Raw genomic sequence first — 22,392 nt, 5'->3', positions numbered from 1 at the left:
ATACCTATGTATACAAACTTCCTATCTTTGGGCCTGAACACTTCCTAAAATTGAAATTAACATTGCCTTAGAACTGATGGAAGTATGCTAATTTTGCTGATGTAAAAATAATCTTGAGTACAGAAAGTGCATTTTGTACATGTAGAGTCCACTATCATCCTGGTTTGTACACATGATAAAAATTGCACTGAAGCTTTTTGTAAAGGATTCCCATTCTCACTTCTATTTCCATAAATGAAGACTGCAAAAATAGACTGAAGCTCAGGCACAATCCTTCTCTAAGGCATAGTAAGAAACTGCCACTACTGTAAAAGGAAGGGAAACAGGTACCATTTATTTATGGATATTTCGAACACTTCCTGTTTCTAAAAACTTCTCAAACACAGGGTAAGGCTCTCCTCAGTTCTCCAAAACTTAGAAAACCAAAGATCCTCATACAAAATTAATTAAAATCTGCATCATTTTCCTTTCAATGTAACTGTTGTTGTGTAAGATGTCATGATGTATTCACAAGTTAAATTAAGCTCTTCCACGAAATAATACCAACAAAACAATGGCTTCATAAAAGAAACAGTCAATCATTTCACCTCATGCCAAAGATCTGCCTGTTTGAAGAGTGACTCTCAATACAACTTTCACCACTTCAATACTTCTAAATTTCTACCGTGACTGCCTCATTATCATCCTTCTTTCCTTATTTTTACAGGGAAGGAACGGATCTTCCCTTTGCCCCCACAACAGAGGGTTGGGTTGTTTATTTTTTAAAAAGTATTTGGTATTCACATGGTATCTTGCCCAGGTGACAGGCAGGCTGGAACTGAGCATTCTGATGAACAAAACACAGCACACTTTGATTGTTAACTGTGCATTAGTTCGGGAGTGGACACATTTTGGCAAACAAATGACAAGCACGAGATGAGATCAGTACAAACATTTTCCCTTTTTACCTGGTCGTAGTGTATACAGGCCTTTCACAATATTTGCCATGGTTGAAGGAGTTATTTGAAACGGTGTTGACTGAGCTTCCAAAAGTAAAGCTGAAACAAAATTAACACAATCAGTAACTTTTTCAACCAAGAAATACAAGCTCTTACACATAGATATTTTAATCAAAAAAATACAGTAATTGTGGGGTTTTTTGGCACCTGATGTCCTCACAAAGAAAACAGCCACATATGTGATTTCAAGTTATTCTCAAGAGTAATAAAAACCTCTAGACAGAAGTATCCTGCTCAAATTATGTATAGTGAAAATGTGTAACAACTTATTTCCATTCACCGAAGGTAGCAGAGGTTCAATAAAACCAAGCATGTGGATGGCTTTAGGTATTCAGACACAGAACCGAGGCAAACTCATACCAGGTGTGTCAAACACCTGAAGATCAACAAATCCTTTCTTTACAGCATTTAGAATCTTGCACACAAAACTAAGGATGGATTGAAAGTCTACGCACGTGTAGTGCAAAAATTGTAAACGTTGAAGAAGGAAAGTTGTTCTTTGAAACACAAGTTAATAATTGCACCTTCCTCTTGAGGAAAAACTGCCAATAGCATATTTACTGTTTATGTTGTGATGTACAGGATTTTATCCTTTTTTGTATTTATATGATCTTTGTACATACATCTGAATTACAGAAACACACATACACACCAAAAAAAGAAATTAAGAAGGTGTAAACCAACTGCTACCTCTTGATTTTCATTTCTCCGCCAAGCACTTGAGCACTCTTCTGTGCCACCACAGGAGGAGAAATGACTTACAGTTCTACCTAAGGGACACATCTCTTGGGTTTACACTGGAGAAGCTCTGCTTTTTAAGCTTCACAGCATCTCCAGTTCTGGCTTCAGCATTTGCCACTAGAATACTTAAATAGAAAGAAAAATCTTCACTAGCATGTCTTTTCTTCTCTTTCTGAAACTATTTAAGTGGCTCATGTCACAGGGAAATTAAAACAAAGGACTTTTTTGTAACCTTCAAGTAATCAAAGTTGTTAAGTTTAACTGTTATAGATGAATTTGTTTTACAAAGAGTAATCTTAAAAGTGCTTGCTCAATTCAGCTGAAGCCTTGAGGGTGTGAGAGCCTGTGATTTGTTCTGTAATGACATATTTACAGCCCCTTTCCTAAAGATTTGTCAAACAGCCTCTTGGAAGGCAAGAAAGTTGGAAATCATAGAATTAAAATGGGCATAGTGCTTTATAATGTGACTATAATGCACAATCCAAATTACATGTGTGCATACACAAATATTTATATAATTAATTAGACTGTGGCCACTTCAGCCTAAGCATCACCAATACATTTGCAAAGTATCCAAAGAACTGTGAATTTCTTCTTCATATGCAGATGTTAAATTACACAAAACAAATTACTTAAAACAACAAAAAAATCTTCATTACTTAATTGCAGCTTCAAAAATTAACATTTCTTATCTTGCTTTCTGCAAATGCACACATCACCTGCTACAACACAGATTTAAATCACTCACTCCTGATTTACAGTCAAGGAATACAAGCATGACAGTATTGTGTTCAACAAGACAAAGTAATGGCATGTATTTCCTGATTCTTAATAAAGAAAATTAAAGAATATCCTGTTCAATAAGCCATCCAGTATGAACTAACCCGGCTTGTCCAAAGACACCAAGCCTCAAAAAATGAATAGCACTTGTGTAGGATTTGTGTTTTCAGAACGATTTCCACAAGAGCAAACCAGACTCCTCTCTGGATAGAACCAAAAGATCTCAATGTAAATTTAAAGACAAAGTTGTAAATTAAGATGCAGAGATGTAAAACTTCTTTGCACACAAATTCATGCTCAGTTTTGCAATAAAACAAACTTAGACATTCATTCAATCCTGTGTTACGTCTTGATAGGCTCACTCAAGGAACAGAAAAAGCTCTGCCAGACATGCTGAAATTACCTATGTTGTTATTTTACAATCTTACAAACGACCAACAAATTCTAAGGCTTTGACTCTTGCTTTATTATAATAATTAGCGAGAGTCTACAATACAGAAGTTGTACAGACTCCTTCTACCCACTCCCAGAACTGCACCTGCAGCATTTACAGAGATAGAGGAGGGAGAAGCAAAATAAAACTGAACCTCAGCTGAATGAGAGTGGTAATGACACCATGATACCATCTGACCACCTTCACAGTGCTCATTAATTAATACTACATTCTACAGACTAAGTAACTAACATGTGAACAAGTTAATTAACCTGTAAAGAGTCTTGAAAATAACTCCTGGCAGAATCAAAGAGAAGTATGGGTTCCCATGATGAAATGCATTAAATGCAGAGAAGATACAAAACGTTTTGAAATATTCTTGAACACAACACCCAAAATGGCCTCAAGGAATTCTGAGGAACAGTGAATGAACCATATTGCAGTGAGGTTTGAACCTGCAACACTTGAGATACTCCGCAGTGATCAAGTTACCCCAATACTGCACAGTAGCACTGGAAAACCATGTCCCTGGATGAACATTTAAGCTACTTCCTAATTACAGTGGGGCAATTTGCACAAGATCCAGGAGCCCAGTAATTCCAAGAGCAGCAGATGATATCTTAACAAGCTGAAATTCCCTTGTTCATAACTCAAGACTGACTTGCAGAAACTAGGGTTTAGCTGTTCTAAAAAGCTTTTTCTACCCTTCAACATTCCCTTGAAAACAGATTTATTTTATTTGGCAAAGACATAACTTTTCTGACAGAACAGTGAAACTTTTGCATGTTAGTAGAACAGGGGCTTTTTTCCTTCCTCTGTAGCAATCTAACAGAACTTCAAAGTAAGCTATTTTAACAACTCATACCTAAGTATGACTTAGGCAGATGTGTTCAAAGTTGTAACTACTCAACAATGCACCTGAAAAAAACTAGAGACCACGTTCTCACTAACTTCCACACCAAGGCATTAAGTCAGCGGTAGCTCTCCAGTCCCCAACAGCAGCAGCAGAACCCATTGCTTAACATAAACAGATGCTGGAGATCTTTGTCCTGCAGTACAAACCCTGCTTTTTAGGACTCAATTCCACTATATATGCAATGTCTATATTGTTGTACAGAGTAACAACTTCAATACTTCCAGGGAATTGAGCCCTTACATGAGTGCACAGCATTCCTGCCCCTTGGGAGGATCTGCAGATCCCATGGAGTCAAATCTATAGTAGGATAAATTACTTTTCCTTCATCCAAATGACTCAGGGTCCATCTGACCACACAAACCTTTCCACTTCACTGTGATGAAATCCCCTGCACCTTGAAGGTGGGAAGATGGCTCCTTTATCCCAGTCCATGCAAAGCACTGGACTGAACCCCAATGCCAACAGCAATTAAACAGGGAGGGAACTGCCACAGCTGGCAGCCAAAATGCCGCTGAAAGCTTTTTTTGTTGCCGTTTTGGGTTGTGGTTTTCTGTAGGTTGGTCAGGTTTTTGTGCTTTTTTTTTTTATTGTTATTTGGCCTTTTTTGGTTTGTCAGGGTTATTTTTTTACCTGCTGCCTATTTTATTATTACATTGTCTGATGAAGCTTGATCATATATTACTTTTTCACTTCTTTAATCTAGGTACAGTTCCTCCGTGTTAATTACTGATCTAGAACTTCAAAAGCCTTTTGAATAGAAACTGACTTTCTCTTTGGCTTAACACTCACATTTGCAGTTATACCAAACTCCTCATGATCCTGGGGTTTTATCATCCTTTGAGCAGAACTAAAAATAAATTTTTACCAACTTAAATTCTTCATATGTTTGCAATGAATTAAAATGTAGATCAAAAAAGAAAAAGACATAAAAAGTTTTTATTACTATGCATTTGCCACTAGGCATTTAATAAAGCCACAGCTTACTTTTAAAATATCCATTACGTAGACCAAAAGCTTTATTAAGTACGTAGTAAAAATGCTATGAAATAAAAATTCCAAGTCTTAATCACATGGAAAATATTCAGTGCTGTAAAAAGAATAAATATGAAAAACAAAGCTATAAATGTAGTGATAGATGCTTTTGGACTTGTATAATAGGGAAATAGGGTGGTATTTTCACATTTATAATTTTATGAGGTCTTATTGAAATTGGAATATTATTCCTATTTCTTTGCCAAGGAGCCAGATGAACCATGATGGTCATTACCTGAGACTGTATTTTCCAACTTAATTCGAGATGCTGCAACCGAATCAATATGAAACAAGGAAAATAAGAAATATAGCTGCAACTTTTTAAAATGACCTAGAGTTCTTCCATGAAAGGTTTAATTCAGAGACAAAATTTGCATGTAGATTGTTATTTAAAGAATTAGAATGTGTTCTACAACACTAGGTAACAACCCAGACTGCTTCCAGTATTGTTAGAACACAATTACTTAGACCCAAGCTGTCAAATTACAGCTGCGACTTCAGTATGAGTGATGGCCCCCTTAAACTGCTGAGCATGTAAATATTGATTATTCCATCAGATCTGCAGAGCACAGAGGGAATAAAACATTAACAGCTACAAAAGCTCTCTTAGTTAGTCCTGGAGAGTGTAAAGGTGTCTGCTGAGGTCAAAGCAAAGGGGGACATTAATGCGACAAGAGTTTTGAAGGAATGGTGAATTTTCCTGCAATAGCAGCATCCCAGCACTCTCCCCATGGGCTGGAAAAGAAGTGGAACAATACTGCAGTTGATTTTCACTATCAGTTATCCATGTCTATCAATATTCAGAAGGAAAGAAGGAAGGAGAGGAAGGAGAACATTGTTTAAAAGGTTAGAATTGGAAACCTGAGGGGCTTAAACTCTTTGCCAACATAAAATAAACTAGAAACTAAAGACTGAAATTCCCAATCCTGTAGATGCATAAAATTCTTTAAAAATTATTTTTAATGAAGAACTTTAGAATAAATGCATCCCTTCCCTACATCTCAAAAAAAAGGACTTTTTATGCTACAGAACCTTCTTGCCCCCCAAATCAATTACTGTCAGAAGCTGGAACCGCAACAGCTTTATAGCTGGGGAAAAGAGTATATTAGCTTTTTGTTTCAGAAGAATTCTAACAGAAATCACCCTGGTTTAGTCTGGCACAAACACACTGAATTAATTGGTATTTTCTCCTAGTGCTCTGCTACCTTTCTTCATTTTTAAGGCCCTGAGGAAGAAATCTCATTTCATTTTACCTATCCTGACACATACGCTAATTCTAAGGACAGTGTCACACCACAGGCCAGTAATTCTGCCTTTTTTAATATTTCCTTTTTAAAGAAATCTCCCCTTTTTTCTGTCTCGTTCTTAAACTTAAAAATCAAGAAATATAGTTTACGAAAGTGGCAGAGTAGAGTTGTGCAGATTTTCTTCTCATACTAACTTTTCAGAGTTTTAGGAGAAAGCAAAGCAGTGTCTAGAGGCTGAGTAACATCCAATATATTACAGAAGGAAAGGGCCTCAGTAATCAAAAAAGACATTTTTAAAACACATTGCTTCTATCATCACAGTAGTGATTCTGAATCCCAGACCAAAAAGAATAATGATTTCGAACTCTTGAGAGCACTTTCTACATTAAAGCTTTAGTTCAGATTAGAACTGTGATTTTGAAACAAATTTACTGATCATCCCCACTTTGCCGCTCCTCGGTTGGTATGACAGAGCTGCCTTGGAGCATATTACTTCAATTCCTTTTGGGCAAGATTAAACCAGATGTGCTCAAACTGCTACTCCACGGCACTCAGTCCAGAGGAGCAGACATGAACAAGCGGGAAATAGAACTCTCCAAAAACTTAGGGAAGGCTCAGCACTGGGTCCTCAGCACCAACATGGAGGTGGTTTCATATTCTGCTCCCTTTACACCACCCCACCTATTCATGCAGACATTGCCTAAACCAAGCCATGAAACCCTCAGCTCTTCCTCCAGGGCCCTTTTCAGATAAAAGGCCACAGTTCTGCTGCACCAAACTTAAAATGATGCTCCAGGCACTGCTGTCAAAACCAGCTCAGGACAGACATTTTCCTTATGAAACACAGTCATTAGATGTGACATGGAAATGAGAAGCTCAAAGAACAACCTCTTCAATGTCAGCAGCATGCAGAAAGGCTGGGGGCAATGCTCTCTGCAAGAAGCTGAGAAACCATCAGAGGGTTTTCTCCTCTTGTCAGGGTGTTTTCTGTGCAGTTAGTGCATCAACACAGTAACAGGTTGCTTCTCATGTGCAGATTGTTTGAGACAGATGTCAAAATTGAGAGGGAGGGAAGAAATGCCACTTCAAACAGGGTGAATGTCAAGTCAATCTGTCTTTTTCTTGTCTATCTGTGCCACAGGGTGAGGCAAGGGGAGTAAATAAAAAAACCCAGCACACACCAGAACAAACCCTGTGGTCTCTGTTATAGCTGTAGAGTCAGGCCATGAGCTTGGCATCAATCACAGTCCTTCTCTCAGCCTTTTGCACTGCTCCTCTCAGACAGAGAGTCTGAGTTCACAAACAAAAGCTGGACATGGCATTTATTAATGAAAAGCACTTTGTCAAAGCAGCACACAGCTGAAGAGATGAGGAGGGTGCCTTGCTTCACTGACATCAGCAGGCTTTGGGAGGTCAGCACAGCAAAACACAGCTGCTAAATAGGTAGGGCTGGGTGCCCAGAGAACAACAAACACTCCTACTGAGGCACTGCACAACAACACAGCAACATCCTCCCTGCTACATTCATCAACCTCTAACAGATAGAAACAGATTCATTCTCTGTAATTTTGCACTACATTTCTACCCGCTGAATCAAAAAGCTGGACAACCTCGTTGTTAAAGAGATGTTAGCAACCTTTTCCAATGGTCCAGTCAACTTTTCTGGTACTTTTTAGAAAGCTGCAATGCACTGGCAATATATTTTCTGTCTTTATAAAGGAAAAACCTTTTCCAACATAAACAGCCCTTCTATTGAACTTTAATACACCTCCAACAAAAAAAATAAAGAAAATGGAACAACAAGCTCTCTTCCCCTCATCTGAATCCAAGTGACCTAACTAGGAAGAAACAAAGCTGTCACACGTAAAAATCTTCAGAGAAAAGACTTCCTCTGTAACTAACTAGAAACTGAAAACACAATGAAGTAGGCTGTGAGTGGTCTCCCTCCTCCTGACTTTTTCCAAAGAACTTTTTCTTGGAAACCATGAGAAAAACTTCGACTTTGGCAAACATAAGTGATATATTTCTACACTGAGTTTTAGCTCCAAACTCACACAGGCACTGACAGAAAGACTTATATTCAACATCTGCATACATGCCTTTAGAATCCACACAAAGTAACCGCTCGGTGTGCTCAGGCTTCAGTGGCTAATTCTGTAATTACCCCAGGCAACAAGAACAAAGCCAGAAGTGCTGCACAAAGCTGTTTTCCCTCAGATAAAGTTCACCTGACTTCCCAGTTGAGTAACTACTGTACAAAAGTGCAGGCAGATTTTTTTTGGGGAAGAACCAACTTGTACTGAATGATCTGTACTATTACATTGCTCCTTCAAGAGTGAGAAACACTTCTTGAACTCGGAACAGTAATGTGTAAGGCAAGAAACAGCCCTACACACCCAGATATAAATGGCTGAAGTGCTACAGCAAAGAATTTGGAGAAGGAAGGAGAGGAAAACTGCCCTCTAAAGCAGCTTTCACCTCTACGACCAGCTTAACTTTCTGCTGCTTTTTTCTTGGTATGGGAAAGTCATCGACCTCCCAGAGCAGGATTACAGTCCACCATTCACCTTCCTTTCTTCAGTTTCCAGGAAGAAAATAATTGCAAACACTTGTAATTTAAACCCAAGTGATCTCTCCACCAAGGAGACACAACATCATGTTCTTAATGGCTTCTCCCTCTTTTGTTAGATTCAAAAGCAAGCTTGGTTTGGGCACTGAGTTGCCAATATCCAAAAAGAGAAGAGTGGCAGTTACTTGCAAATGCTCTGCCATTGAATTTTACCTGCACGTATAAGAAGTAGAGAGTTTCAGCAGCTGTTAGTCACTTTCACACAGTAATTGCCATTTTTCTAGATGAGAATAAACAGGCAGGATGTTTCCAGGGCACAGAGATTACAGTGCAGGACTATCAGAGGAGATAGTGGCTGAACAAGGAGAAAATAAATCTGTTTCTGAGTTTTTCTGCTTACAAGTCACCTCATGCAGGACTGTAGCAGGAACAAAGATGACATTCTCCACCACCCCTTCCCTAGTGACATGGGGATATTATCTGCATCTTCTCCCCCTCCCACCCTCATTTCTGAAGCTGCCTGTAAATAAGATGCTGTATCTTTGCTTGTTACATTCAGTTAAGCAGTTCTGCACACAGCAACTTCTCCCAAGCCACTGAATGCAGCAGTCTTATCAGCAAGAGCCAGCTTCAGCTTTGTAAGGAAAATAATCACGTTATATTCACTTAGTTCAAATGTACCCACTTTAATTTGAAGAGCATTGACTTGATAAATGTGTGAGTGTAAAAGTGTTTCACCAACAGCTGTGTTTGTGGATCTGTGTATTGTGGTTTTTATTATGTATTTACTTGAACTAATGAGAAGTGCTCCAGACAGTGGAGTGCTTTAGAAAAAAAAAAAAATCACCTCTCCAACCTCAAATGGAACCAAACTGGATTGATACAGGAAAAATTTGTCTAAGTAATGTTCACTTAGGCAATATTGCCTCTGCAAATAATGAATTGACACCTTGATCACTGAAATTTTTGCAACCAAGTGCTCAGAGAAGTGCTCCCACCACAGAGACAGGTGTTGATCTTGCACCTTCCTGCCTCCCACCAGCCAGCACAGGAATGAGGGCCCTCAGCCTGGAGGAGTCTGAGCGAGATCAAATGCCAAGGAAGAGATCAGGGCTGCACTGCTCTGCTGGCTTCTCAACCCTGTCTTTCTGAAGTAGGGCAGGAACTTTTTCAAAAATCAAATGAACCTGAAACGTACTTACAGTCCTTCCTGAACACAGCTTGGAACAGAAATGCCAGCTTCCAGGCTCTGAGAGAATGACAAGGTACCATAAACAAAACCCACTTTGGACAAACACAGCAACAAATTTCAGGAGCAAGAGCAGATGCTACTCTGACCCTCCAAGTCTAGATCACAAATGGATTAAATCAATTTTGTAATTTGTTTTTGTTTTTCTAACCAGAGGGGAGGCATGCTTACTCTCACTGAAGTGGCAGCTGCAGCATCTCTTTAAAAAACAGTCCCAGGACTCCATTTCTCCAAACCAATCACAACGTCCTTGACTTTAATTTCCAAAGCGCCCCATTCATATCTGTACATCTTCCCTCTCAAAATACAGAAACATTTTTTTGCTGAACAAAATCCGTGTCAAATATCAGCAAAGAACACCACACACTGACATTGAGAAGCAAAGTAAATAGCAAACATCAACTTGCAATCTATTTTCACAGAGCCCTTACATTTCAAAAAAGGAAGGTACGACTCATCTGTTTGGGTTTGAATTTCAGGAAGCTGGAAGAAACAGCTGAGAAAGGCAGAAAAAAATACAATACTACAAGTTTTTTCAGCACATCTGCAGTACTACATCATGTGCTATGTATCTTCAATTATTTCCCAAGAACCTGTTAGCAAGTTTCAAATTTTATTTAGGCATACTTTAACTCAATTTATAGATCTCCTTATTCAAGATTTAATTAAATCAGATCACAGTTAGGAGTTCATGCCTGTCAGTATTTATCATCTTTTTAGGAGGGAGATAAAACCCAAATAACTTAGCTTTAATAAACTCATGGTCAGACTGAAAGGAACCCAAGGAAATGAACCTCTTGCTCATTAAACAAGAGACTTCATATTCAGCAACACAAACAGCTTACCTTTATTTTTCATTTTTTTTTTCATTTTACTCCTGCAATTAACAGAGCTGGGGAAAAGTATTTCTGATTACACACACACACACAACGCCACGGGTCTTTTCCCTTCAACAGTTCATCTGCAATTTCTATTTGATTCTGCTATTATCACTGCAGAAAGTTAATTACTTAGCAACAACACATCTGAAATCACTTATGTCAGAGGTTCATTCAGTGTTACACCTTTGCTTTGACACTGGGAAAAAAAATTCTTTGCCTGAAAAATGCAAACATTCTAATACAATATCAGCCAAATTCTCCATGATCCTGTTGCAGCAATCATCTTACCAGGTTTCATAACAGTATTTTTTTTGGCATGAAGTAAAACGTTGGGCCCATGGCTGGGCATTTCTCACTGTTCTGCGATATTTGAGGTGATGTGATCTGCATAAACTCCACTCCCATTGCTCTGATGCTTTGCTAGCTGCCCTTCCCAGGGGCCAAGCAGCGAGGTCCCTGTGCTCACACAAACCCTCTCAGAGGACGCAGGTTTCACACAAACACTGTGGTTCACCACAGGAGTCACACTTCCCGTTCACTGCTCCTGTGGGTAACACTTAAAGCACATTATATTTGCATTAACCCATTAAGCTAGGAGAGAAACTGCTGTCAGCATTCTGCAGCTCAGCACCTACAGCAGTACTCGAGCACATCATGGCAATAACCCCAGAGGTATCACAGTTCTTTGACCACACCACATTCTTAATGACACCTGTCAATATTTTGATAATAAAGTTGAAAAGTAACAGCAGTAATTTGAAGAAGTTGAAGTTGAAAAGTAACAGAACAATAAAATGTTCATTCTGCCATAATCACAAGTCACGAGGGAAAATAAATATTGGTCCCCCCAGACCTCAAGCAAAGCGTCACTTCATACAAAGTCAGACTTCTGAAAAAAAAAAAAAAAAAAGCTGAAGTGTGTCACATTTCCTCATGCCTCAAAGGCATTTGTATTGAAGTTCACTAATATTTGGCATTTTATCCCCATTTGCTGTGGATTTCCATAGTATCTGAAAGCACTGCGGCTCTCCAGGCTTCCATTATAAGAAAAATTCAAGAGCTTTACTTACGCATTAGGTTGTAAATGTGCTTTTCTGCAACATGTTCCGTAAACAGCTTTATAAGGTCATCTTTTAAGTCTCTGTTTAGCTTGGTTTCTATGTAAAATTTATTCTGGAAAATAAGACAGAAGTTTTCAAGTTTGTTTCTCATAATAGCAAATAAAGTAAATTACATTTTAGAACTTTTAGAAATTTTGTAAATTCTCGTAACACCAAAATACAGCTGGACAACATGTTTGTAACAAAAAAAAGTATTTTTCCCAATGACTAGAAGTGATTAAGCCATTAAAATAGATGAGTTACAATAATAAATCATCAGCACAACTATCCACTTCTGTGGTTCATTGACAATCTCACAGGATAGCTACTCAGAATGAATCAGTTGTGGAAATAAGTGATATATACAAATCTACACAAAAGTGAACTACATTAAAATTTTTAGGATTCCTTTACTTTGACCAATCAGCATTAATAAAGAATTCATCTCCTTGAGGGAAATTCAAACAAAATTATATTCATGAGCTCCTCGAGGGCCCCAATACCTAATGTACTGTTTGGTATCAATGCTCCATTTCCTGCAATTAATAGCAAGACTTCTTGTCTGTGTCTTATTCAAAGCGGTGTTTCAAAAGCTGGAGGGAAAAAATTTCTTCAAGATACATCTTCTACCATTAAAAAGCTAACTTGTAAGTAGAACAGCTGAATTCACTAATTTGGACAAGAGGTATAAGAGCGTTAAGCAGATAATCTAACAGAAAATCAACTCAAAAATAATTCAGAGAAACACTTTTCTAAGAGATTTACTAGAAGAAGAGATAAATTAAGGGAGAAAAGTTTTTCCACGCTTTAAATCAAGTTTTTCTGCTATTCACTAAAGCATTTAACAAAACCAGAACTCTCAGAACACAGAGTAATCTTCACGTTTCTGTGTGAAACCCATTCTTCTCTTGGCCATTACCAAAACTACAAACACATTGCAACAATCTGTCCAGACAGAAAGCCCTTAAACTTTTGAAAGAACATTCACCAGCAGTTGTTTACCTTTAATAAAAATTGAACCTGGTAGAACAAAGGCCATCTGAGGCCTGAACACACTCCTCTATTGCAGTTTAAATTTTTTGCAGTGATGGACAACAGCCTTAAAATGATTTTTTTTTAAATTTACTAAACTTGCTGCTGGTGGTTTCCTCTGATATCCTGAATTTATCCTGTCTGCAGAGGTTTTATCAAGGACCAGGACTCATTTGCTTTCTCTCACCTGGGCTTGAGAACAGAGATTGAAGGAAAGGGTAGACACAATATCGTAATACCCTAATTAGAAACAGACTAACTTATTGGTAAAGGTTTTAGTCAACAGTGAATTGCCATTGCAACAGAAACCCACAGCAACTAAAGATACACTTCGAGGAAGTGTTAAGCTACACACCACACTACAGCCTTTCACCAGAACATTTTCCTAAACCAGTTTGCACAAGATGAGCAAGTTAGTATGCTTCATTTTGCTCAGGGGCTGGAAAGCCTAAGCTTTTAATTCTAGTAATTTCATTACTAGAAAAACAACAAAAAAACCCCACAAGCCAGCAGTTACGAGACAGTACAAGCACAGAAGAAATGTAAAATACTCTTCACATTTGCTCACTTGGAAACACCTTTCCAAAAAGATAGTTCCACCTGTGTGAGCTTAAACAGACGACGAAAAAGCATCTAACTGAAGTACTTCATTTCCAATCCACAGTGTTTTTAAAGGAGAGAGCAGAAGGGCTGTCACCTCCCCCATTCTTGTTAGGGGTAAATCAGGAAGATTTTCTGTATAACTTGTCACTACCTAGGCTGTGCCAGGGTCTCCTGAAAAACATCTCAAGTCACATGAAGGTCTAACTGACACATAAAAAGTAAGCAGATATGAGTAACTGAGAAAGTCAGTTATGATACAAACATCAATTCTACAAAACACCTTATGACAAAGCAATCTGGCAAACCTTAAAAGATGAAATTCAGTTAATATTAAGAGATCAATAAGTTCTTAAAAGAAGAGAACATAGTATATAGGTGTGCTTATCACATCATACTCACATATATTTGTGTATACAGACACACACAAAATGCCCTCTAGCTGAGAAGCAATAAAGTGCAATATCACCCAGTAACATAACAATATTTTGGAGGTAATGAAAAAAATTTAACTATCTCAAAACCACAGTGCTCACAAATGTTAGGCTCATATAACATGACAAAATAAGATATTTTCAGCTATATCTCAAAGTAAAATGAAAAACTGACATTCTGTAAGGAAAATATATAATCTAAATGTTATTTTTTATTCAAATGGAAATGAATTTTCATTTTTTTTCCTTCACGTGTGTAGCACACTGTGATATGTACAACCTGTAAGCACCCACAATAATCTCACTTAAATTTACAAAACAGTTTTCTGCCAGGAACAAAGCACTGTGTATGAAGCTGACTTCCAGTTTCATTTGTTTTACCTTCAGTTACATCCCTGAACTTCTGCAGGTGCCTAAACCCACAGAATCTCCAAGGGTCTTTTGGCCTCTGTGCTTTTCTGACAAACCTGCTGCAGCAGCCTAAGACTGAAAAAATCCATCATCACATGAAAAAACCCAAGTGCTGCCAGCAAAAGGAGGAAAAAGGAAACTCCCTCAGTTGCAAGGTCAGTCCTCTTAGCCACCCCTCCTGATAAGCCTGGAAACACCCCTTGGTCACCACACACACACAGGGTAAGAAATCACCTTTCCTACTTTGGTACATATCAGGAAAGAAAAGTGTTGCTGCTGCTTTCAAGACACTCAGGACTAAGACTAAGACAAAATATTATGCCATATTCCTGTTCTACATACAAGCTTTAGTTTTTCCCTCAGCTTCATAGATTTGAAAAATATTTAAATGCATATTAAAAGTTTTCCTAAGCAGCAATATAATTATCCTTTCAGAACAAAGTCCTCAAGAGCAACTCAACAGCCTTGGAAACCCCTGATTAAAGCAATCACAGAAACGGAAAGCCTCGTCACCTCTGACATAAAGGCAGAGTTTAACAACTTCGACCACTTCAAAATGCTTGGAAAAGTACCTATTAAAGCAACTGCAAAGCTGTAATTTAGACTGTAATTAGGCTTTCACCTCTTGCAGTTGTTTTTCCATTGTACTTTAGGACCAAACAAAGGAAACTGTTGCTGCTGTATGAGAAAACTTGATTAGACACTACAATGTAAGATTCTAAGAGTACCTGTACATAGAAGTACTTCTAAATGCATCCAGAAAAAACTAAGAAACACGTTTTTCACCCTGACTTCTCTAGACATACTTCCCACATCATGCACAACACTGAAATTATTTCAGTGAAAAAAAATTACACCTAATTTGCCATTAGTCTTACAAAGCAGCTGAGCCAATCAAGTCAGCATTGTTTTTTGGCAGCAAGAGGAACTAACAGGTCACAGAACCAGATAAAAGGGCAGATTAGAAGATACCAAGTTCAAAAAAAGGCAAATTCCTCTTTTAATGCAACAAAGCTCTATGGTAACACAATGTCAAAATACTGTATGAAGTTACCTAAATTCCCTGAGACACAGGAGAGCCTCCTAAAGGCTACTGCTTCCCAAACTCTGTGAAACTACCAATCAGAAAAACCTTGAAGAATTTGAGGCTTATTTAATCCAGTTTTTTGGTTTGGGGTTTTTTTTTTCTCATTTCTAGAGTGATGCCAATACAATGACAGTTACAGGGAGAAGGAAAAATTTCAAGCTTAAGTTATTCATTACCACAAACCAAAAAAAAAAAAAAAAAGGCAATAAAAGTTTTGGTACTTCAACAAAAAGGATGCAAAATACTGGTTTCTGAACGACTCCAAGTAGACCTGACAGTGCTACTAACATTATTTTGTCTTTATCCAGCCAATATACTGAATTGCTTGATCAAACGATAAAGACATTTCCAAGACACATTTCTTCCTGTCTTTTCTGAACCTGCACTATTTGAAAGCAAAAAATAATCACCTCCACAACCTCCCCAAACTAAGAACCAAAACTTAACAAGTCAATAAATTACCGCTTTTCAAAAAAAGATATAAATAATGAACTATTTGAGATGGCTTTTTTCCCTTTATTCCCTTTTTTCCCACTCCCAGGAAAGAAATATTAGGGCAGAAACCAACTGCAAAACTCTGCATTTAAAAACCATGGCTTCCCCTTCCTCTCCCCATACAATTTGATCAGTATTGTTAGGCAGGCACCAAAACTAGGCACGAGTCTTAAGTTTTACATGTCAGAAATCATTATAGCTGCATTTTATTCTTTTCACTTTCAGTCAGCATTTTGTGTACGGACATCATTTATTTGAAAAGAATTTTCTAAAACTTACCATATATATGAAAAGAGGCACAATGCTCTGCAATGCTCCCATATACTGTCCAAGAGCTACGTTAAATCTTTCAATATAGAGATCTGGAGGGCTGGCCTGCAAGAAACCGTAAAAGTCAGGTTGGAATTTGAACAAGAGAAAGATCTGGAACAGCATGGGCTATGCTCTCACAGCAAACTCAAACAGCTACAAAGGATTTCATACACCAGGTCCACACAAAGCAAGCCACACATCATTCCAGAGTTTCTGCTCTAACTCCCTTCAGTAACTAGGTTTTCCTAGGACGTACATCAGTGCCCAGCACAAGGTCCATTCAGTAAGAAATACAGTGAGCCTGTAACAAGCTGACATTTAGCATATGCAAATAAAAACACTTTTTTCAAGACCAGAGGTTTGTTTTGAAAGCAGCAGCTGTCATGCCTAGAATCCATAACCAAATCTGCACAAGTGCCACAGTGTGTGCTCCCACTCCCCTGAGCTTTCACTCCACCAGAGCAGGGTGGCATTAAACAGCTGCTTTGCAGGGAACACTGTCCTCCACAGAAAACCTTTCTAAGTTACTGCTGGGTCACCTCAGGCAAGGCAAGTGTTCAGGGGGTTCGGCTTCACAAAGAAGCAACATCTTCAGAGAGAGTTCTGCATTCAGGTGTCACACTCCAGGTTTGGCATGTGGAAATCTCCAGCCGTGCTCCAGCACACGGCTCCATCCCCCTGGAGCCCAACCCTACACTTGCCTACACAAAACCTGAATGTGCTTTTTCTGGCTACAATACCCTATTTCCCAAAGAAGGGGATAAGGAAGCTTAAGAGATCTGTTCAGCAGCAGGTGAAGTTAAATGGAGAAGAGAACCAGAAGAATGGGAAGCACTAAGTACTGTTTCTGTTACAATACCCATTTGGAAGCCTGCAGGGGAGCTGCACTGCAGCATTCAGAAGAGCACTTAGATACCCACAGCTGGAAGTGCAGCTACAGCAATGTCTTTCTCTACTATCCAACACCCCAATTCTCCCTCTTACAGTGCCCTACCTCTGGCCCAACCCCTGCTTTGGTCTTTCCAGAGGGGCTGCCTGAGTTCCTACTGCTCACACCTACATAAGCCCAAGGGCAAAGTGCTGTTTGCTCATCAGAAGCAGAACTTCTCTTCCCCTGCATTGTTTTCCCCTCTGACAGCCCCAAGCCAGAAGAAGATAGAGAATACAGCAATAACTGGGACCTTGCAAGAAAACAAGTTCAAAGATTTTCCTAAAGCCAAAGCATCTATGGGATGAGAAACACTCAAGGCTTCGCTGCACCTCGACCACCTTATCAGAACTTAAAGCTGTCTTCACAAACATTTTTCAGCCTTTGTATGGACACTCACTAGCAGCCCTAAGAGAAAAGTTAATATTTATGGTGATATTTTGCTCTATCAAGTATTCTGAATTTATAACCTTCTTTTATTCCTTTAAAATAGCTTCTTTTGCCTCCCTTAATATGCTCAGTGAGCACGTGGGTAATTTTCACAGCAAACACCAATACAGAGCAGACAGTTCAGAAAGGAAAGCAAAACTGGCAAAGGAAGAAAGAGTGTTATTCCATATGCAGTTGCCAAAGGCTATGTATGGTTATTCCTCATTTTGATCATAAGGTTTTAATCTTATTGCAAATGCAGTTCTCAGGGTGGCCAAACAAATTTTAGTTCAAAATGCCAACAACATATAAAAGTGGCTATGAGCACCAAGGATTCCCTTTCATATATAGCTACATATACAATTTGTTGCAAATAACATGCAATGAAATCTGCATTCTAAGCAGTATGTATTCCTGCTTCACTCCTTTTCAACCTCCACTTTAAATATGGTTATACCCTCTGATTTGTATACAGCTTCTAAGATTAAAGAAAAAGGGAAATTCTACTTGAAAGAACACGTCAGACAAAAGGAGACCATAGCCTGACACGGGGCACCACTCTTCTCTCACTGATAGATTGCCATTTTCATTAAAAAAACAAAACAACAATAAAGCCAACAAGAAAAAACACAGACAGAAGCTGTATGGGCAGTGGAGATTTAATCCCAGGCAATGTGTGCAGCCAGTCTGCCAAACTTTTGACAGGGGATATAAGCACTGATATCTTTTATTCCCAATGCAGATGAGAACTCTGCTTGCTCAGCTCCCAAAGACCAAGGGGAGCTGTTTATGAGGGGACAACGTCTGCGCACCCAGCTGGCTCCTGAGAATGACCTCAAGAGCCCTTTTAGGAAGGATATCTGGGAGCTGTCAACCACCACCTCACCTTGCAATTAAGTGGAAAACAACTGCTCTGGATAAAGACAAGAAAAGCTAAGAGAGCTCCTGAAAGCTTCAGAGGAAGTGCCTCACTAGTGTAAGGCAAAGATCAGGTCTTGGTTTTAATCTCTGCAAAGCAGAAATTATGGTGGTGTCTGCTTTATCAGCATGAAATGTCACTTTTCAAGTTTATTCTCCTGATAAGAGTTTCATGTCAAGCCTCAACAGCCAAGACATTAACAGCAATGGACAACAACAAAAAAAAAGCAAACTTGACAATCAAACTCTGCTCAGCTAAAGCTTGACTTGTAAACTACCAAAATACCCAAGCCAAAGAGAAATCAATAATAGTATTTTCACAGCTCATCTATGAATTACTGTAATCTGTGTGGGGAAAACAGAACCATCTGTTTACTGTTCATCACAGTGTTACTGTATAACTGCTCCAAACTCCCAGACTGAAATCAATTATTTGCTTCAGCACAGGATCTTTCTCCACATCTCTACAAGTCACATTTATAGGACAGTAACTGGAGCTGGAATAGTTTTCATATAAACAACTTGAATTTTGTAAACTAAAAAGCAGCACACGGCAACAAATTCATGAGTAAACAGAAGTTGCTAAGATTTTTATATTAAGTGGCCATCATTAGAGGCCAACTTGTATTTAAAATGAATACTTATTCAGATACAACTATTAAAAGAAAAAAAACCAAAAAACTGCTTTGGCTAACACTTTTTACTCCTGGTCCTAGTCCAGAAAAAGAGAACACATACATTCAGCTGTTTAAATTACAAGGGGAGGGGCAGATGTAAGCATGACATTTACTTCTTACAACTCCCCAGCAACTATTAAGTCTTCAAATCCACTCCTATCTTACCTGAGGGATGTATTACAGAAGCTATTCAAAATACACACTCCTAGACTAAGGTTTTCCAGGAAAGAAGAGGATCCCTCATTCCTTCGCTCCTCATCCTGAATCCTATCAAACTGTCAATTCAGGGGGTTGGGGATGGTTTTTCTGTAAGTTTGTTGGGGTTTTTTGAGTTTTGGGGTTTTTTTTAAAACACTCAATACAGGCAGACAGTTTAAATCATTTCCCACATTTGCTTTTATCTACCACTTGTAAGGTTAAGAACAGTTTTCCAGCAACAATTGTATTGTGTGTCTGTCCACAGGAACAGTGAATATTTGAATAGATTTCTCAAACTCTGATGCAGTTGCATTGGCTTAACATCTTCTGCTTGGCTGTGAGTCAGCTGCTTCCTAGAATAAAATACTATGGCTGCTCTTTAAAAGCTGATGTTAAAGACAAAATTGCATCTCTTTACACACCACAATGGACATCTCAGCACCAACAGAAATGAGAAGTAACAAGAAAACACATCTGAGAAAGAATGACATACAAGACACTGTCAAAACAAAACAAACAGCTGGAGATCCTGCATACTAAATTACCCTTTCCTTATTTGAAATCTAGTCTCTAGGTATTTCAATGCACTTGTGGACAAGAAACTACATATCTGAAAAAGATCTAGGTTTTTTTCAGCTTGAAAACCAGTCTCAATACCATTCTTAAACTGAACATATGAAATCAGAAGGCAGCTGCTGGCTCTAAACAACTCAAACGGCTCACAAGAAAGAAACAGAGACAACAGTTCTGTGCTAAAGGAACACAAAGTGAATCTGTTTATGAAGAGTCGTCTGGCACGAGCAGCAGTATGTGTAGTAGAGCTTACATTCCTATGGTGAATGGGCAGCTCCATTTTCCTGGGAATATGCTCCCTGCCAAAATGCCAGCACATATGCTGCAGCATCCCTCCCACGCCTGCCAAGTGAAAAGGGAGAATGCCTATGACTACTCAAATTAACCTGTTATTCGTGTAAGTGCTCTGAATCTTCTAAACCACTCTTTGTTCTTTCTCAAGAAAATATAGTTTGTTTACCTTGCCTTGCAATGTATGTGATGCCCAGGTCTACCTCACTAGACATTGGTTTTATTAAAACATTTTGCAAAAAACAGACATCAAACCAAAGCACAACTGATTCAAAGGCTGTGTCTTCCTAGTCAAGCCTGCACTCAAACCTGTTCAAAGCCTCGTGACATTTTCTCATGTAACTGTCTTACAGCAGGTCAGCAGGTGCGGGCCATGCTCCACTCCCATTTCTACATGCTTGTAAAACAAAAAGACATTGTATCTAGACCATCAAAAACCCAAAACATCAAAAATCAAAGACCAGTGTAAAAAGACCGTCGAAACTATGTAGCAGTAAGAAATCTTCAGCAGCTTTTCTATCTATTAAATCCACATTAATTTGTGCTGTGTTTACTTGTATCTTTCTGTAATTGCAACAAGGTCTGCAGCCCCACATAGTGTGACAAGGCACTAACCAGAGCTGCAAGACTACAAGCCTTTCCAAAAAGCTGCAGGCAAGAATGCTCCTCTCAGCTTAACTTGCTGATGGTTGTGTCATTTTTAATGCAATTCTGACAATCTGGTCACACTTCAAGTCAAAAGCCATCTTTCTGATGTCTTCACACAAAGATACAAACATTTATAACGCTTCTGGCTTCTACCATCTGAGTTCAAGACATCCACGTGATCTGACTCAGTTCAGTGAAATTCACAGCAGTAAATTCACTTTAGTATTAAAGCTGCTTTTGCTGATACCTTTACCAGGGGTTCTTTGAGCACCTTTTTAAAGCCCTCATTCAGGACACCCTGACCCTCATACACATTCTCCCAAGGAAACATCAAGTGGGACAACATTTTCTACACTGCACTGACTGGTTTGAGAGCCAACAAGACAAAAGGCTGAGAAGCTGTAACGATTCATATCAGGCAGGAAATCTTTCTGGCATTGCACAACAAAGACTATAAACCTGCACGTCCTGGGGGCCAAAGAGCAGACATGCAAATTATCTACTAACACCAGTGACTCCTCAGTGCAGTCATGTTCATTATAAAAAAATATAACGCATCATCATAAAAAACCCCACCACAAACAGAAAACAACAGATCCCTTTTTCTCTCTCTTCTGGATTTAAAAAAAAAAAAAAAAATAGTGCAATAGGACAAATAAATGGTTTTCAGCTCTCAATCATTTCACAAAGGAAGCACTGAGTTTACTCTAACTGAAAGGAAAATATTGTACTGCACCTGCACAAAAAAGCTATGTTTGTAACAAGCCAGCTCAAAGCCACAACACACTCTGATTGTCAATGCTTTGAGTACTTTCCAGCATTTTTTGCTGAAGAGATACGTAATGGGTAAAGTGCTTGATTTTAAATTACTTTATCAGAGTGCATAAGAATAAATTAAGCCAGAAACACTAGTGCTGAATGCAAATCCAGTTTTACTCATTTTAAAGAGATGTATTTAATTTGAAAGCATATGTTTGTGCATCCACCCTACCTCATACATCTGAATGACTCAGCAATCACCCACAAAAACAGCTGACATTACTTTAAACCACAACTTAATGAACCATGTCCATTACCAGTGAAATGTTTCCAAATAAAGCATCTTGGAGAAATCATCTGCATGCTACAGGCTTCACAGACCTCAAGACAACAGGAAACAAGTTAATTTGTGCTTTCTGCAGCGACATGTTGTTTTTTTTAAGCTGACAAAATCCAAAATTCTGATCAACTCAGGAATAAGGGAGATTGAATCCTCAATTACTGAAAGTCTGCATGGTAAAACTCTGTCTTAACTAATGCAGAGGAGCTGGTCAGACATCAGCTGCAGGAAAGGAAAGCAATCCTTGCTGTGAGTCTCTGCACAGCAGCCTGAAGAGAGGATCATTAACTGACAGCTACAGTAATGAGGGAGCT

General features: G+C 38.6%; 1 protein-coding gene across 1 annotated transcript in view; it reads right to left on the bottom strand.

Moving 5' to 3' along the window:
* CACUL1 (CDK2 associated cullin domain 1) overlaps window positions 1-22,392 on the bottom strand; it is a 39,666-nt gene that overhangs the window by 3,819 nt on the left and 13,455 nt on the right. The window contains exons 4-6 of the mRNA XM_066190842.1: window positions 16,285-16,380; window positions 11,917-12,019; window positions 948-1,037 (exon numbers count right to left, since the gene is read on the bottom strand). Of these exons, the coding sequence (XP_066046939.1) occupies window positions 948-1,037; window positions 11,917-12,019; window positions 16,285-16,380 (289 nt within the window). The remainder of the gene's footprint in view (window positions 1-947; window positions 1,038-11,916; window positions 12,020-16,284; window positions 16,381-22,392) is intronic.

The sequence above is a fragment of the Chamaea fasciata genome, unplaced genomic scaffold (assembly GCF_029207755.1).
Source record: "Chamaea fasciata isolate MVZ Bird 193981 ecotype frontalis unplaced genomic scaffold, bChaFas1.0.hap1 SCAF_9, whole genome shotgun sequence".
NCBI lineage: Eukaryota > Metazoa > Chordata > Aves > Passeriformes > Sylviidae > Chamaea > Chamaea fasciata.
Note: the sequence above shows the minus strand (reverse complement) of the source record. Positions and strands in the feature narration are given on the sequence as shown.